The sequence below is a fragment of the Gorilla gorilla genome, chromosome 10 (assembly GCF_029281585.2).
Source record: "Gorilla gorilla gorilla isolate KB3781 chromosome 10, NHGRI_mGorGor1-v2.1_pri, whole genome shotgun sequence".
NCBI classification, from domain to species: domain Eukaryota; kingdom Metazoa; phylum Chordata; class Mammalia; order Primates; family Hominidae; genus Gorilla; species Gorilla gorilla.
Window position 1 is genome coordinate 115,219,525 of NC_073234.2, and position 19,612 is coordinate 115,239,136.

The 19,612-nt window shown below is 35.4% G+C and overlaps 1 protein-coding gene across 6 annotated transcripts in view; it reads right to left on the reverse strand.

Moving 5' to 3' along the window:
* Positions 1-19,612, reverse strand: part of ANKS1B (ankyrin repeat and sterile alpha motif domain containing 1B) — a 1,254,535-nt gene that overhangs the window by 1,061,669 nt on the left and 173,254 nt on the right. For all 6 annotated transcript variants that reach the window (XM_019038847.3, XM_019038842.4, XM_019038845.4 and 3 more), the window contains exons 3-4: positions 18,513-18,669; positions 12,757-13,053 (exon numbers count right to left, since the gene is read on the reverse strand). In XM_019038847.3, coding sequence (XP_018894392.2) covers positions 12,757-13,053; positions 18,513-18,669 — 454 coding nt within the window. The remainder of the gene's footprint in view (positions 1-12,756; positions 13,054-18,512; positions 18,670-19,612) is intronic.

Here is a 19,612-nt window from a genome sequence, read left to right on the forward strand (position 1 = left end):
TGCTGGTAAAACTAAATATCCATATGCAGAACAATGAAACTAGACTCCTATCTCTCACAATATACAAAAATCAAATCAAAATGGATTAAAGATTTGAATCTAAGGCTTCAAACTCTGAAACTACTACCAAAAAACTTTGAGAAAAATCTCCAGGATATTGGTCTCGGCAAAGATTTCTTGAGTAATACCCCACAAGCACAAACAACCAAAGCAAAAATGGACAAATGGGATCATATCAAGTTAAAAAGCTTCTGCACAGCAAAAGAAACAATCAACAAAGTGAAGCGGCAACCCACGGAATAGGAGAAAATATTTGCAAACTACTCATCTGACAAGAGATTAATAACCAGAATATATAAGGAACAAAAAAACTTTACAGGAAAACATCTAATAATCCAATTAAAATATTGGCAAAACATTTGAATAGACATTTCTCAAAAGAAGACACACAAATGGCAAACAGGTATATGAAAAGGTGTTCAGCATCATTGATCATCGGAGAAATGCAAATCAAAACTACAATGAAATGTCACCTCACCCCAGTTAAAATGGCTTTTATCCAAATGTTAAGCAATAACAAATGCTGGTGAGGATGTGAAAACAAGGGAATCCTATATACTGTAGGTGGGAATGTGAATTAGTACAACCACTATGAAGAACAGTTTGGAGGTTCCTCAAGAAACTAAAAATAGAGCTACCAAATGATCCAGCAATCCCACTGCTGGATATCCACCCCAAAGAAAGGAAATCAGTATTTTGAAGAGATATTTACAATCTCATGTTTGTTGTGGCACTGTTCACAATAGCCAAGATTTGGAAGCAACCTAAGTGTCCATCAACAGATGAAAGGATAAAGAAAATGTGGTACACACACACACACACACATTTTCTTGGAGTACTATACAGCCACAAAAAAGAATTAAGATTCTGTCATTTGCAACAACATGGATGGAACTGGAGATCATTAGATTAAGTGAAATAAGCCAGGCTCAGAAAGACAGACATCACATGTTCTCAGTTATTTGTGAGATCTAAAAATCAAAACAATTGAACTCATAGAGATAAAGAAGGGTGGTTACCAGAGGCTGGGAAGGGTAGTGGGGGCACAGGGGTTAGAGGGAGGTGGGGATGCTTAAAGCGTACAAAAAATAGAAAGAATGAATAAGACCTAGTATTTGATAGCACAACAGGGGCACTATAATCAATAATAATTCAATTGTACATTTAAAAATAAATAATATAATTGTAACACAAAAGATAAATGCTTGAGGGGATGGATACTCAATTTTCCATGATGTGATTATTGTACATTGCATACATGTACCAAAATATCTCATGAACCCCATAAATATATATACCTACTATGTACCCACAAAAATTTTACATTTAAAATTTTTTAAATGATTACAGAAACAAGCAAAGAAGGTAAAAAAGAAATAAGAGATGGAAAATGTGAAAGATAGAATAAAATAAGAGGATTCAACATATGTCTAATCAATTTTAGAGGAAGAACATAGAGGTAAATAATAGTCAGTGGCTAAGAACTTTACATAATTGATAAGACACTAAGTTCCAGGACCAGCAAGCAAGATAAATGAAAAGAATACATCCTGGACATATCACAGTAAAACTACAAAACTACTAAGATAATAACTTTAAAACACCCTGAGGGAAAAAATTGCCTAAAAAGAAATAATAATTAGATCAATAGCTGACTTCACAACAAAAATAATAAAGTCAGAAGAAAGTATAATACCTTCATGTGACAAGAGAAAAAAAAACTATCAACCTAGCATTCTACATTCAGTCAAACTACCTTCTAAGAATGAGAGTAAAATAAAAACATTTTCAGACAGACTAAAAATGAGTGGTTACTTAAGACTCTTACTGAAAGAACTTCTATAGGATATAATTCAGAAAAGGAACTGAGATGCAAGAAGTAATGATAAATAAAGAGAACAGTTAATATGAGGCTAAATCTAAACAAATATTTTAAAATATGATAGTGTGTACTTTTGGCACTGATTTGGCTTCACAGATACTTTGATAAAGGATGATGCACACTGTAGACACGGAAAAGGTCCCACTTTATACACAGGGAATATATTCCAAGCACCCCAGTGGATGTCTAAAACCAAAGACAGTACTGAACCCGAATGCCATCGATCAGAATTCATTTCTGTTCATGTCTTCCATCCACAAATTCAAGGCCTTTTCCATCTTAACTAAGCACTTACCGTGCACTATAGCTGTAACTTCTGTAGTTTGAGGCGCAACAGCAAAACTAGTACAAATTTCTTTTCTTTCTTCTCAACTTCAGATAGAGGAGTCATTTTTACCATAGATCTTAGCAACCTCTGTGTACAAGTTTTTCTTTTCTTTAGTAAGTCAAGAACTTTCACCTTTTCACTTAGAGGAAGCACTTTACAGCTTCTCTTTGGAATATGCAAATTGTCAGCATCACTACTTTTGTGCTTTGGGGCCATTATTAAGTAAAATATGGGTAACTTGAACCCAAGCAGTGCAATACCAGAACAGTCGATCTGATAATCAAGAGGGCTACCAATAGGCAAGTAGTGTCTACAGCACAGAGATGCTGGACAAAGGGATGATTCATGTTCCAGGCAGGACAAAGTATGATGGTGAGGGGTTTCATCATGCTACTCAGAATGGCATGGAATTTAAAACTTATAAGTTGTTTATTTGTATAATTTTCCTTTTAATGTTTTCAGACCACGGTTGACTGCAGGTATCTGAAACAGCAGAAAACTAAACATCAGATAAAGGTTGGGTGGGCGGCAGGGGTAGGGGGAACTATTATATTCTAGACAATGAAAATACATAATCTCCACCATAAATAAACAAATCTCTTTCTGGAAAAAGCAGATGGAGCAAACCTGGGTTCCAGTGGCAGCTTGGCTTTTAGTATCTCTGAAAATTCATATATCCTATGAGAAACATATTAAAAGCCTAACAGATACATCCATGTTGTGTGGGAAAAATTAAAAATAAAATACAAATTTTAAAAACCTAATACGGTTATTGGGAAGGTTAAATAAGATAAACATACAACAAATAAGATTTTTTAAGTGTTTTATTAAACTATAAAGTAATGACAAGTATTACCAATATTTCTATTAAAAAAGCAATTAGAAAACCTATTTTAAAAGTAACCTCAATTATGTTAATATTAATTACATACATGTATATCCTTTACATTATTCCAAGATAAAAATGCTATGTTAAGTAGAACTAATGTTTTCATACAATAAGAAGACACAGAATTCTTCAATAAAAACAGAAAAGGTTAGTAGATGATAAACATATTTTTAGCCTGTAAAAATGAATCTGTTTTTACAAATTCAAGGTTGCTGTAATTAGCTTCTTTGGTAAGAGAACATGAGAACTGTCAAATGGAATGGATTGGTCTCATAATTCTAAGGTAAACAATGGTACCAAGAACTATTTACTGCTATCACAATGTTGTCACATAGTGTACAGAATGTAAATATGTCAAACCCATGGACTTTTCAAAATATAGATTAATTATGTAATAATTTCCTTCTTTTCATCAGAGATTAGAAAAACTTAAGAATATTTTGCCAAGGTGTAAAGTAAGATTTAAAAAAAAAATCAAGTGTCTTGTGGCTTATCACACCCTAGACAGAGTCCGTGTCTAATTGTCTAATATTCTCACTCAAATGAGCACTATTCTGTACATCTCAGCATTCTGCCCCAAATCTACAACCCATAACTGGCCAGACCTTGAAAAATTCTATTCTTGTGAAATATTCAGTCCAAAACATTTTACAAGAAAGTAGGAAGTCTACAAAGAAACAACACTGAACAAGGTGAACCCAAAGCTCCCATCCCTGGAGATTTCAGTCCTGCTTTTCTTATGGATCAAAATTCTCCATTTTATTTAAATTAATCATTTAAAAAAAACAAAATTTCCAAAATCGATAATCATGCAGTTTATAACACAGTGACATTTCAAAACTTATCCAGTAACCACACATAAAGCACTCATAACATCTCAGCACCTTTTAGGGGAAAAAAAAAGACAAACCTCTGAACACAGTGATGAAAACAGCTGAGCGAAAAGTACTGAAATGATATATATGTTAACATCAATAACTGAATAGTTGATGAAAGCAAAAGAAATTCTCTCATTGATTGGAAATGCCTGTTAAAGTCAAGCCTTGGTAGCACCAAAGCTGAGAAAAACAAGATAAGTCGCAAGCAAAAGGGAGAGAAGATGACGTTCATGTTTACAGCCCTGGGTTTCAGCTTCCCTTCTTTTTGGCGTTATATATTTCTGTGACTTCCATGGAAGCTCAGCTGTGCATTTAAAGGGATGTTTGTTATATTTTATCCAAAATTTCTAGATGTTTTAAAGTCGTTTTTAGGTTATCTATTCTACCAGAGTGCCAAAACAGCAGATGGAAAAGGGATGCAAAGATGTCAGAGCTTAGCTGCACTGGTTTCCCCTTCCAAATTTAGCACTCCAACCATAATTATCCTGAAGCCTGCGAAAGAGAATAATGAGATAAAGACCGATTCTTGATTAAAGGAGAAAATAAAGATAACAATTATGATAAGCAATAATGATTGTGGTGACGATCAGCAGAGAAAATAGCACAGATAGCATAAAACTGTGAGAAGCAAGACCGACAACTATTGTAACAACTGGTAAATAAAGATAACCTTACTGGAGATGAAGAAAAAACAACTAGAATGGCATTTAACTCAGAAGTAAAATTCCCTAGTACCCTGTTTGGTACTTAGCCACGTGGGCACCTCTTGGAATTAAAAAAAAAAACTTAAAAGATAACAACTCAATTTAGCGTTTGACAACAAACATATGATGTCTGAACAAGTTGGAAGGCAGCAGCTCTTTTGCATTAGCTAGACCATATCTAGAGGAGTATGTTCAATTGTGGGTATCTAACTTTTAGGACCAATGACAGAATACAATGTGTCCAGAGAAGAGAGTGCCAAAGAATAAAGGACCTAGAAAAACACCGTGTGAAGAATAAAGGTTATAAGAATGTTTAAACTGGGAGGAAAATGGCACAAGAGAAATATGACATGTCTTCAAATAATTCAGAATACCATTGCTGCTATTCAAAAGAAGAAATCTCCCTCTATTAAACTAGGGACTTCAAGTCTTGGTCTTTACTCATTCTCTCTTCCTTCACTTCATATCAAAGGAAGCACCCTTCTTTTCATTAACATTAATTCTCCACTTGTGCTCTTTATTCTATCACTTTCTGCTGCTTCTTGAATTTTGATCATCTCTGCCTCTTGCATCTTCAAGGCAATCTTTCTCCATAAACATACACACCTTTCCACTATTTAAAAACAAAACAAACAACCAAAGAAACTTCCTGTGAACCTGCTTTCACTTCAAGCTTCTATCCGCTATCTTACTTTTCTTTATTCCACGCTTTATGAAAAGTCATCTTCCCTCTTTTAGGCACAATTTTTGCCTAGTTTTGTTTCTGCTATATCCTCTGGCACATAGTAGGCACTCAATAAATATATGATAAATGAATCGATTACATGAAATTGTGCTGTCTTGGCATTCCTCTTATAACTGCTTCTTTACAGACCTCTTTTTCCAGAAACTCCCTGAATATTCTTTAATCAGCCTCTTCTCTCTCCCTACATTCTGTTTCTTGTAAGCCCTTCTATCTCATGGCTTCATCTCTTACTCCTCTGAGGCTAGCCTCTTAGAAAGTTAGCCTCATTTAAGGAGCACATCCAAAGAGAGACCTCTCTGACCCTTCCGTCTCAATCACAGTACCCAGTTTGTTTCCATTATAGCACTCACTGCAATTTGTCATTTTTATGTTGTTTATGTGCTTATTTTCTGTCATCCCTACTAGTCTATAACTCCATGGGAGCAGGAAACAAATTTTCTTCCTCCTGGAGCATAGTGCCTGGTAGCATGGCATGAGAAGTCAGGAGGGGCTAGGGTATCCTCATAGGGAAGCCAGGGTTCAGTTAAAAGTGAAAGAAAGGGAGTTGCTTGGGTAGTGAGTAAGGTAAGTAAAGGAAGGCCTCACTATTAAGGTGACATTGGAGAAGACACCTGCGGAAAGAAGGGGGAAGAAAGTCATGAGGGTTAGTAAGGCAGAGGCCTGGAGGTAGGAGTGTACATAATGTGTTCCAACAAGAACAACAAGGTCACTGTGGATGAAGCTAAGTGAAGAAGGGCAAAGAAGAGTAGGTGGTAGCTTTAGAGAGACAGTGAAACTAAGTAATATAAAACCCTATCAGACACTATAAGGACTCTGGCTTTTCCTCTGAGTGAAATGGAAAACCAATAGAAGTGTTTTTGAGTAGGAAAATGAAATTACCTGACTGAATGGGATCACTTCTGGCTGTTTGACTGAAAATAGACTGAAGGGAATATGTTATGGACTGAATATCTGTGTGCCCCAAAACTCACATGCTAAGGCCCTAACCTCCAGTGTGACTGTATTTGGATATATGGCCTTTCTGGAAGTAGTTAAGGTTAAATTAGGTCTAAGGGTGTGGCCCTAATCCAATGGAACTGGTGTCCTTATAAGGGAAAGAGGAAACATCAGGGAACTCTCTCTCCATTCATGCACAGAAGAAAGGCCGTGTGAGGATATAACAAGAAGGCAGCCATCTAACAAGCCAGGAAGAAAGCCCTCACTCAGGAATGGAATTGGCCGGAACTTGATCTTGGACTTTGTAGCCTCCAGAACTGTGAGAAAATAAATTTCTGTTGCTTAAGCCACTCAGCCTATAATATTTTGCTGTGGCAACCTAAGCAGACAATACAGAAGCCAAAAAAAAAAAAGGAGGAAAACTAGTCAGGAAGCAAGAGATGATTAGGTCTTGGACTATGGTGTTAATCTTGAAGATAATGTAAAGTAGTGAAATTCTGGATACAATTTGAGCACAGAACCAATAGGATTTGCTGAAGAACTGAATGTGAAATCTGAAAGAAACCGTAAAATTCTGGGCCAAACAACTAGAAGGATGGCACTGCCTTTTGACAAAATGGGAAAGACTAGGTGATATGCAAATTTTTGAAGAAAGGGGTACAGATGCTACATTTTCAGCTTTGGAAATGGTGAGTTTGAGAAGCCTATTAGTCATCCGATAGATATGTCCAGTAGGGAATTACATACACAAATTTAGAGTTAGGGTGGAGTCTGAGATGAAGAAATAGACTTGGTAATTGTCAGATAAAGATGATATTGGAACTCAAGAGATTGGATGAGGTCAATGAGGAAGTAGGTATAGACAGAGAAGAAAAGATGTTTGAGTACTAAGCCCTGGGACACTCTGATGCTTAGAGATCAAGAAGATGAGGGCAGTTAACTATGGAATAGGGACACTATAGATTACATTATCGGCCTCTCCTTTTATATGCTCTTTGCCGTGTGACTTTGTAGTTCTTTCCACTTATATGAGTTGAGTATACTTCTCTACCTCTTTATTTGAGGCTTGGTTTTGTGACCTGATTTAGCCAATGGATGGTAACCAACACGATGCAAGCAGAGGCCCAAACTGTGCTTGCATGATTGAGCTTTCTCTCTTGTGCACAATCGATGGCCCCCGGCCTAGTCCCAGGAGGAAGATAATAGGCACGTGCAGCAGAGATTCCCAGGCTAACTTACAGCATCAAACATACTTCCCCCAGCTTCTTCAAGAAGTCACCAGTGAACTAAATGAAAACCAAAAGACAGTCGTATCTCAGAGGTCAAAAGAAAACGGTGGTTCAAAGAAGAGACAGATACTGACTTTGTCAGTGCTGATGATGAATCAAGTAAGAGGAGAAGCAGGAATTGACTGTTGGATCTAAAAGTACGTCAGTCATTAGACAACTTGACAAAGGCAAAAGCAAGGACTTTTAAAAGAGTGAGGGAGTTAGAGTGGCCTCAAGAGGGAATGGAGGAAAGAAATTGGATACAATGAGTAAAAACAAGCTTTTCTAACTACGTTGCTACAAAGGGGTCAGAGAAAGGGGATGGTAAGGAGAAGGAAATGTGAGATCAAGAGAGTTTTTAAAAGATGAGAAATATTACATCTTTGCATCCTTATGGAAATGGTACAGTTGAGAAAGAAAAAACTTATGGTATTAAAGACAGAAAATATTTGTCAGAGTTCCCACATGGACAAGAAAGGATAGGATCCAATGAACAAGTAGAGAGGAATTAGCCTTAGATACAAACCTAAAAGGTTCATTTAAAGCACCAGGAAGGAAAGTAGACACAGGTACATTGGCAGATGTGGTGGTGGAAATTTGTGATTGCTTGTGGTTTCCTCAGTGAAATAAAAGCAGTATCATGATCAGAGAGGGATGATAGAGAAGGAGGTGTTGAAGTTTTGGAAGAGAGATGTCGTGAAATTATCATCTAGGGAAATCAGAGAGTAAATGGACTATAATGGATAATTATCGCCTATATACATATCTTATTTCTGGTGCCACTATAAGCCTTTGAGAGCAAAAGCTGTATCTTACTTAGTTTTGCATCTTAACAGCTCTTAGCATGGAAACTTGTATTTTTTATTATTAACTTTCTGTAATTTTACTTTCATTTCCTTTAATAGTCACATAAAGTCTAATTGGCTTAAGGTTGTACTAGTTCTTTAACTCTTCAAGTCTTATGAGAGAAACTTATAAGAAACTCACACAATGAAAGCACTAGCATGATATGGCACTATCGCTATCTGGTTACCCAAAATCAAGTTCAAAATTCATAAAAATAATTGCTAACTTCAAGAGAAAATTGCCCATTCAACCCTACTTTCTTAATATCTTACTTTGACTGATTCTCTTTATTAAAAAATATTTAAAGACTAAAGGGTTTATGAGTAAAGATGATATGAAATTTGCCCAAAGTATTACTTACTATTTTAAATGTGTTATAATTTAAAATTACTCAGAGAGTAATGATGCAGAAAATAAACTTCTAGAGCAAATACTAACATCAATGCTGCATTTAAAAACATATGTAGGTCAGGTGCAGTGGTTCAAATTTGTAATCCCAGCACTTTGGAAGGCCAAGAAAGGAGGATCACTTGAGCCCAGGAGTTCGAGACCAACCTGGGTAACATAGTGAGACGTTTTCTCTACAAAAACTAAAAAAATTAGCCGAGCACATCAGCACATGCCTATAGTCCCACCTACTCAGGAGGCTGAAGCAGGAGGATCACTTGAGCTTGGGAGTTCTAGGCCGAAGTGAGCATGATTACACCACTACACTCCAGCCTGGGTGGCAGAATAAGACCCTGCCTTTAAAAAAAAAAAAAAGTAAAATAAAATAAAATCACATGTAATTACTAGGAAAAGACAAGATCCTCAAAAGCCATCTATAAATTTTAAAGATTTATTCATAATAACTTGAATGTAATTGAAGTCTAAAAGTACAATACTATAATTTACCAAATGGGATTACTTTTAATACTAATTCCCAACAGGTTAGCTAGAGCAGTTTAATGAATATTAAATCTACTGAAACAATTTGAGGCTACTAGCTACATTGTTCACTCTCAGCCAGTGAGAATATCAACAAACCTACTTGATATTCAAAAATTTTGCAGAGTCTGATGGGAAAAACTTGGTAACAATTAATTTGAGTAATAAAATTAAATATTCACACCCCCCCCCAAAAAAAGACAATGAGACCAAAAAAAAAAAAAACATGTTTTCTATGAACAAAGCAACAATAACAAAAGCAAAATATCAACTAAGGCTAAATATATTATGGAAGATTCATTTCATTGAGATATATTTTAGAAAGATGTTGTCAGTTCTACTTCCTAGAATTCTTAGAATGAGTGTCAATAGAAGAGGTTATAGCAACAAAAAAGTTGTCCACCTTAATCAGACATCACCCCTGATACTTCTGATTAGGTGTTCAAAGTGATTTAATCATATTGTCTGCCTTTCTTCTGATACGTGAATAACAAATCTAAATGTGGCGAAGACCAAGCAGACAATCTAAAGGAATGACAATGGCAATGATATAAAATGGTAGAATGAGGTCGGAGCCTTGGAAAGCATTTACCCCATCTAAAAGCACTCAAATTCAATATTTTAAAATACTCTTTAGCCAAATAATACACATATGCAAGCTAAAGGCCACCTAAAATTCAAAGTCGTGTTGGACTTTCAAAGGTCCTCTTCAAATGTCACTTCCATCAATGACTTCTCATGTTCTCCCTCTTAAAATCCATATTTTCCTCACCCATAGATCCACAGCTCTTTGTTTTAGCATTTATTGTATGTCATGGATGGGAGTTATTCTTGCAAATTTTTTGTCTCCTCCACTAAGCGTGGGGCAGAGATAGTTTGGTTTTTTATTCTCCAAAAGCACAAAATACAGTGTTTTGCAGAAAAAAAGGACACATCATATACATTTATAAAATTGAATTTAAACTCTTTCCCTTCTGGTCATGTCATCTAGTACAAAACATGAAAGGATCTTGGTCAGGGATACCAAGAAGCTTACTGACCTCAGTCAGAGTGAAAGTCCTTGGTTATATTGCAGTCTGTGCAATCAAGTTTAAAAATATTACAGAAGTGTGAAAGCAGTACATCCAGATTAGAGAAATTCAACATTTATACAATAAACATCTAGTTTATCATTAAACAACTTTTAGGAAAATAACTTTGTGAGTCACCTACAATAGTAAGCATACCTACTTATTTTCAATACCCCTTTGAGGACAGAGACTGTTTTTCCTTAATATGACTGTTAGAAAACATTCTTATGCTTTTTTGAGAGGCTGCCAAAGTTGAATAAATAAGAAATTGAGAAAAGATATTACAAATATCTAAACTACTAAATAATGCAGGCAAAGCTCTAAAGCAAGCTCCGGTTCAGGGTGCTAGCCTTAAAACTGAGATTGGAAGGCCTGAGATTTTTCTAAATTCAATAAAGAAAACTCTGGAAATACAGGATTCAGTCTCTGAACAATTCCTAGGAAAAATAACCCCATCTGTGAGCACGCATTCCACCTGGAGTGTGTAATTATTTGCAAAATTTGCCACATTTAGTCCCTCTGGGTATTCACACCCTTTTACAATTCCCACCCTCTTCTAATACAGAGGTAGACTTATTTTCCAGCTCCTTGAATACGGGTTGCCTTTATGACTTGCTTCAGCCAAGCAAACATGGCAGAAGTGAAGGTGTGCTAGTTCCAAGCCTAGGCCTCAAGAAGCCTTGTACAATTCTGTTCTCTCTCTCAGAACCATGCATGCCATGTGAATGAGCCCAGGCTGACCTGCTGAATCATGACAGAGAGTGGCAGTCTCACCTATCACCCTAGACAACATCCAGCCAGCCTCTGAAACAGAAACACATAACTGATTTGCAGTTGATTTCACACACAAGAGAACACAGCCAAGACCAGAAGAACCATCAGTTGAGCTTAGACTAAATTGCCAATCACAGAATTATGAGCTAAACAAAGAGTTATTGTGTTAAGCTATTAAGTTTTGGGATAGTTTGTTGCACATCAATGGCTTACCAAGGTGAGAAGGTCACAATATGACAGAAAGCAAAAAAGTCTCTGGAAGATAAGAATGCTGCCATTAACTTGGAAGCCAAGAAATAACCATGAAAGGAGGAAAAGGCAAAAAAAAAAAAAAAGACTAACCCTGGAGTTGGGGCTAACTTAAGACAAGATATCAAAAGTAGGTTGTGGCCAGGCCCAGTAGCCCACACCTATAATCCCAAAACTTGGGGATGCCAAGGTGGAAGGATTGCTTGAGCCCAGGAGTTCAAGACTAGCCTGAGCAACAAAGCAAGACCTCATCTCTACAAAAAATACAAAACTTAGCTGGGCATGGTGGTGTGTACCTGTGGTCCCACCAGCTACTGGAGAGGCTGAGGCAGGAGGATCACTTGAGCCCAGGAGGTGGAGGCTGCAGTGAGCTGAGATCACGCCACCCACCACTGCACTCTAGCCTGGGCAACAGAGCAAGACTCTGTCTGAAAATAATAATAATAATAAAAAATATTAAATTAAATTAAACTTTTTAAAGTAGGTTGACCATTCCTTGTGGAGAAACAAAACCTATCCAAATCCTATTCTTCCTACAAAGCTCACCTCAAATCACACCTTTTCCATTTTTTTTTTCTGATTGTCCTTAGGCATAGTGATCATTCCTTCATTAGTTATGTATGAACAGTACATTACGGTGGAAAGAGGCCTGGACTTTAATCAGTAAGTCTAAATTCACATCCCGGTTTTATCAACTATGTGTCCTTAGACAAATTTCTTAAATCTTTGAATCTGATTCCTCATCTCTTAACTGAAATTTAATAGTTCTCAATCCCAAAGGACAGTTGTGAGAATTGAATTCTAAATGTGTCAACATGCTAAACACAAAGTACATACTCAACAATGTTAAAGTGAATTTTGTTCCATTCATTCATTAAACTCTGACTGGATTCCTACTGTATGTTAGGCTGTGTGCTAGATACTGGGACAAAGGAAACAATTACTAATGATACCACACACAACTGCCATCTACTAACTTCTCATGTGTATAGCCCTCAAATTAGAATGAGGTTAGAGATTATGCCTTGTAGCTCTTCATATTTCCCAAAAGTAAGTGGCATAGTACCTTGAACTTAGTAGTTACAAAAATACTTGTGAACAATTTGATTAAAAGATTTCTACATACAGGTTTTCACATTTGAACCCCAAAGCCAAGCAACAGCATCATCACTTTTAAAGCATAGCTAAAAGCACACTCACTTGACAGCTCACATCCATTCCTGCCTCCAGCAGCACCTGCACGACTGCTTTGTGGCCATTGCGCGCAGCAAGGTGAAGTGGCGTGTGCTTGCGAGTGTTGCAGCTCATTAAGTTAGGATGTGCACTGATGATCATTTTTACCACTCTAAGCCGTCCGTAGAGTGCCGCCAAGTCCAAAGGTGTTTCCAGCTTGCTATTCCTAATTGTCGGGTCAGTGAGCTCTTCTAGGAGAACAGCAACTACTTCTGAGTGTCCATATTGAGCTGCACAGTGTAGGGCAGTTTCATTTTCATTGTTCTAAGACAAAGATTTTTTAAAAGGCACATTTTCAGAAATTCAATTTGTTATCAAAATCTTAACACAGTAATTTAAAACCTGCAATGCTTTGAAATGTAAGTTAAGATTTATCCATTTTAACAAGTATGCCTAATGGAATTTTATATTTGATAAAAGTATCTAGGATTCATTGAATCAAAAAAAATTTTTTATATCACTTTTATCGAAAACAATCCAACATTTCCCTAAATCATATATGCCAACTTCCAAAAATGATAAATGATTTAGCCATGTTTGTCAGAGGCCCTCCTGGGTCCAGATGGACAGTGATATCTGCATGGTGCATCACATCTTTAGACATTTATTAATAAGAGAGATCAAAACAATTATAACAGACTTTTAATAGACTGGCTTTCCAAAAGACAGATGAGAAGGTAAATTCTTGGTAACAAAAGATTTATAGAAAGGTTTCCCAAATTAAGTTTCATTTTATTTTCCATGTAAGTACAAATCATTGCTTCCTTTGCAAAGAAAATGAAAAGATTTTGGCCTTAAGATATAAAAGTACCTTTTTGAAACGTTATCATGGGTTGTGAGGATGGACCTAGATCAGTTCCCAGACAAGTTACTAGGAGTATCACAGTACAACATGTGCAGCTTATAAGGGTTCAGTTGAAAATCAATGAGATTTTCCTAGAAATGTATCAAGATTTTTAAAAATGTTAAGATACAGAAAACTGAACCCAGTTGCAAGGCGGAGGGACCCTTCAGACTATTTGAGCAATATAGGTAGATGGTGTATAGGTATGTCAGGAGGTGGAAGGGTCAGGAGAAAAATGAACACGAAATTTTAGTAACAAAAATGCAATAACCCTAAATGAGGGTTCTGGAAAGAAAGAGCAGCTGCCATCAGAGTTATCATCATAGCTAACACTATGTACTAGACATAGTTGCATTTTATATATGTTTACTCATTTAATCCTCATTATGAGATAGATACTATTATCATTATCTCCATTTTACAGATGAGAAAACTGAGGCACTGAATAGCTGAATAACTGGCCTTCCGTTATCCAGCCATTTAGTTGTAGGACCGGGATTTGAACGCAAGTAGCCAAGACCCATAGTGGGTGTTCTTAACCATCACACATACCACCTTCCAAAATAAGAACTATTACTACTACTACTTGTTGAGTGCCTAAAAACTATATATATTGTCTCATTTAACTCTTATAACAATTCTCCAAAATTTACATTAAAATTATCTACTTCATGGACAAGGAAACTAAAATACAAAAAGGTTAAATTACATATCCAAGTAGAATTAAGATATTTTGCAAGCTGTATCTGACAAATCCAAAACCCATGCTCTTTCCACTATACCATGTTGTCTGCCATGTGTTGCTATATTGTCAAAGAAGAGCTGGGAATTAGTGATCTGAAAGCAGAATTTCTAGAGGTTTTGCTCAGAAAAACACCAACCGAGAGTAGGGAGTAGCTGTTTAGATAGCTGTTCTGATGAAAATAAAAGGATAAGAAGGGTTCAGACCCAAACAAATCTTAATGTTCTAGAAAGTAACTCAAGTTTGCCCTGGATGATAGAAGAATGCAAGTAAGTTGAGAGTCTAGAGGGAAGATTTGAAAATTTAAAAAGCAGTAGAGTGACAAGGGGAAAACAGCACTAGGAAAGGCTTCTTACTACTTTACCTTGCAAATAAGTATCAAGAGAGAGCATTTGAAGGTCAAACCCACAGGGAAAATCTACTCTATCAAGACAATCAATGAAAAGTTAAGACCTGTTAGATGGGGAATCCAGCTGAGGGTACTGTTTCTTCCATCATTTGTCAGGAGTCCTTCTTTACTTGGTTTGAAAGTATTACTATAATCTACTTCTTCATAAACAATGATCACATACAGGTTTAGACTCCCTGGTCTTCTTATCTGTTTTTCTTATCAGGCTTATAAAACAGCCAATCTTATCACTTCACACCATGAAAATATTATACAGATATATATACCTCCTGACCAACCCAAATTTCCCCCTGGTCTGAAAGGGATTCAATCTCAGTTTTCAAAATACAGTATCTCTTTGAGAAAAGAGAAAGGCCAATTATGAAATAATGATTCCTCAAAGGCCTCTTTACTGGTCCAGAGCCCTGAGCCTAGGAAATTACAAGAGCAAAATCGAAAAATTTTCTAGTAACACCAATTAGCACTGTTCAGATCTCAAGGGAAAATATTTCAATCATTCAAGACCTACTCAGGATAAAAAGTTCACAGATTTTATCCATGATCATCACGTACTTGGATTGTCACCTCAGTGGACGCCACAACGGTGGTACTTTTACGAGAGCATGATTGTGTATTTGTGTATGCTCACAAGTGATCTAAAATAATCTAATTTGAAATAAATAGGCTGTGATGAGGCACTGATTAATCATTCCTAGTATGGCTATGCAGAATATTCTTAAAAGTTTTTTAATTCCTTCTTTTTTACCAAATGGGTATTCTCTGAAACATTAGGACCCTTCCAGATAATGGATGATAGAACAAAACTGGCTAACAAAAGCCATTTACCAAAAACTCTTGGTTCAGAGTAAAACATCTAACAAGAGTTGGATTCGAGTTTTGGTGAATGGCAAAGGCAATGTGTTTTTCAGATAAGGCCCCTCTGGGTTTTGCCCTAATGTTAAAATAAAGAAAAAAAAAAGAGGAAGAGAAGGTAAAGGGAAGAAAGGATTAATGAAATTTAAAGAAATTGAAAATTTTCAATTTAAAGGAAATTTAAATTGCAGAAAGGAAATAATCAGATGATAAAAGAGAAGGATGTGGCAATTATAAAAACCATAATCCGGGTAGAGTCCACTTTGTTTAGAATGGTGAACAAGACCTAGGTTGAAGTGTTACCATGTAAATTACTTCATCTCTCCAAACCTATCTTATCTGTATAATGAGAATATTATTTTCCCTATAAACCTTATAATATAGTTTATAAACCAAAAGAGATAACATTTTTAAAATGCATTGTAAACTTTAAATATTAAAATGTAGAATAGAATTATTTTTAAAGAAAGCTGTATTAGAAACCAAAGATAACTTTCAGAAATCAGAATGAAGCCCTGACTATAATGCATAATTTTAACATAACATAAATGTATTACTGGTTGAGAGCTTAGGCTTTGGATCAGAAAAACCTGCGTTCAAACACTGGCTGCATTTCTTAGTAGCTGTGATGTTACGGTCAATTTACTCTCTCTCTCTAAGGCTGTAACTCCATATATATAGTAGCAACAATAATCTAGGGCTTAGTAAGATAACGGGGATGAAGTATTTTGCACAATGCCTGGCACACAGTAAACAATCCATTAAGTGATAGGATTTAGGATGACAATACCAACGCGCTATTGTGTAAAAGGCTCTGGAGTCAAAGTCCTGAGTCTCAGTCTCAGTTTCAGTCACTCAGTAACATGTGGCCTTCGACAAGTTGTTTAGTTTTACAGAGCATGATTTCTCAACTATAAAATGCGAGTGATATTATCAGTTCAGAGGATTATTGTGAGAATTCATTAAATCGTATTTTAGAGGTAAAAGTGTTTAGAAACAGTGCCCGCTTTACCTTATGTCTCAATAAATGCTAATTACCATTTTTATTTCCTTTATTGTTTAAATACATAAAAGTTTATAATTAACAAGAAGATTCTGTCCTATTCAGAAGGAAAAAGGAAAGCTAAAATTAAAAGTTATCTATAAAAATAAAAATCCTACATCAAAAAATTTAGGAGAAATGGCATAGAATGGGAAAACTATGATCAGAATTAAAAGAGTATACATATAACAATGAAAAAATACTAAAATTATGGTATTAAAAATCATAAGAAAGTTGCAACTTGTTGCCAATAGAAACCGCAACACAAAGCAACAGAGGTGAACAAAGAACTTTGAATATGGTCTCCTTAAAAAGACACTTTTTGTAATTTAATTGATCTATTCAACATTACCAAAAACAAGTATTTCTCTTTAAAACATATAGTAACTTTTCCTTTCAAATGTAAGTGAATACTATATGTTATTTCTTATTTTCATGTCATTTAAAAACATCTTGTTTGTAAAAACTAACATCCTCTCGTTTAACCTTGGATTGTTTTTCCATTTTATTATTTCAGGTTTGCTTTGCGGTATTCAGACAATTTTAAGAATAACCACCAGATGGCTCATCTCATAAATGATCTAACTGTTGGTTTTCTGTGGAAGAGAAGAGCATTGTCATAAATTTCCTTTTAGCTTGATATGATGATAAAGATAGCCATATCTGTCATGTTTTAAAGACTGGGTGCATTCTTATTAAAATTTCTGCATTTTTGTAACCTGTAAACATGGAAATTTTTATTGTGGTAAATATTAATAAGATACTTTTCCAATTAATAAAATGTTTTCCTGATTAGTCCTTTCAACAACTGCATATATATTTTCATTGAAAAACTATGTATTTTTCTTCCCTTTGCTATTTACAGCAATTGTTACTTTTTACCCTTCAGTCTGAATTTCAAAGTCCGGCAAAGTCTGCATCCATTCGAACAATATGCTAATTGTGCTTTATTAGATATGCTTGCCCTAAAGTAACCTACTTGCATTGATATTGGACAACTGCCAACCTGCAGCTTAATGCCGTGATTGTAATTCAATTGTTGGACTGCCTGCTGGTTTTCAAATATAGTTTTACAAAATGGGAACAGTAGGGGGCATGCAGAGCTCAAGATGTTTGTTATCATATTGTATTAGGGGACCATATTTTACTTTCTGGAATCTGTGGTCCTATCTGTTTAGAATACTGACACTGGTTTTCTTTTTAAAATATGTCCATTATGTGTAATATAGATATTGTGTACTTACAAATACATTAACTGTCAGAATCATACTGCTGCTGTGTTTTATTCAACTTATTCTGGGCATATATATGTGTTTGTGTGTGTGTGTATATATATATATATCAAAAAATTTTAACTTAATATGTGACAAGCAACTGTATATGCTATATTTCACATTTTGATTCACCAGAGTACTTAACCATGAAAGTGCTAAGTAAATGGTAAAGCATTATGCAAATGCTAGGCATATCATTGTTTTAGCATTTAAAATTGTATTAAGAAACATTGTAATTCTCATTACACATATGAATTCTGTTCTATCTTTAAATATTCAATGGCTATAAAATGGCTGATTATATAAGACAGGCAAAAATATTTCAGCTACTTCCTTTATGTAGGATTTTCCCGTTAACAAAGTATCTTTACAAATGCCCAACTTAGTCCCTGCACATCATATCCAAACACCAAAGAATTTTTCAAATTTCTCCTTTTAGGAAATTCAGCAATGGAAAGGCCTTTGGGCAAGGTAAAGATAAAAAAATCACATTTTCAATATGGCTTTGCCTTTGTAAAACTAGAAAAATTACATCATGAGCAAACATTTGGCAAGTGCACCTGTTCATTGACCCTGGAATGTGATGGTCCATGATGAATAAGAATCTTCACAATTTCCACATCTCCTTTCCAGGCAGCCAGGTGAATAGGAAAATACCCTTTGTTGTCTGCTACATTTGTCGATGCCTCATACTGAAGTAGTTTGAGAACTATGTCCCTAAAAAGGAAAAAACAACAACAACAAAATAGGCTGAGCAAGACAAACTGTATTAAATAGGTAATTTAAAAAGAATACTAGATGCTGGGTGGGAATTCAGAGTAATCATTCAAGGTACTAAGACATAAAGTTGGGTTTCAAAGTTTTTGCCTACTCAACATTTGGCTATTTTACTTACCTGGAAAACCATCACCCCATGCCACACACACACACACACACACACACACACAGAGAGAGAGAGAGAGAGAGAGAGAGAGAGAAAGAGAGCGAGAGCACACATTCACTAACCAATTAAACTACTTAATAGAATTCATATAAGCAAAACTTAACCTATTTCATTAATTAGATGAGCTAAGTAAAATGAAGAGGATACCAACTCCCATTTTTTTTTTAAAAAAAGAGGTCTTTCCAGATAGCCCATATCTGAGATTTAGTTTGAAGGAAAAGTTGAAGTTACAAGTATATTCCTTGTTTACACACACAAAAAAAAGTTATCATAATACCAAGGACACATTTATAAAATTTACACATCATTCCTACAGATAATTGGAATAAGAGATTTAAGGGGTATGTAAAAGAGAAAGAAAGTGCAGTATGTAAGGGACCCTTGACAAGCTAACCGTAGTACTAGCCCAGGGTTAAAAAAATAATAATAAAAAAATTTTAATAACTTCTCAGTGATGGCACACAACACACTTTGAGTATTCCTTGTTCCTACTTCTGTATTCCTTCACCTTTCTTCTCCAAGCATAAAAAATTATTTCAAAAGGGAAACTAATTTAAAAGACAAGTTCCATCATTAATGCAATTTCAACACATATTCAATATATCCTACCTCAAAAATTTTGAACTTAATCCCCACCAGGTTTTCAAAGTAAAAATCCTGAACTGCATTACTGAACCTTAGAAAGAATTAATTAATAATTATTAGCATAAATTATAT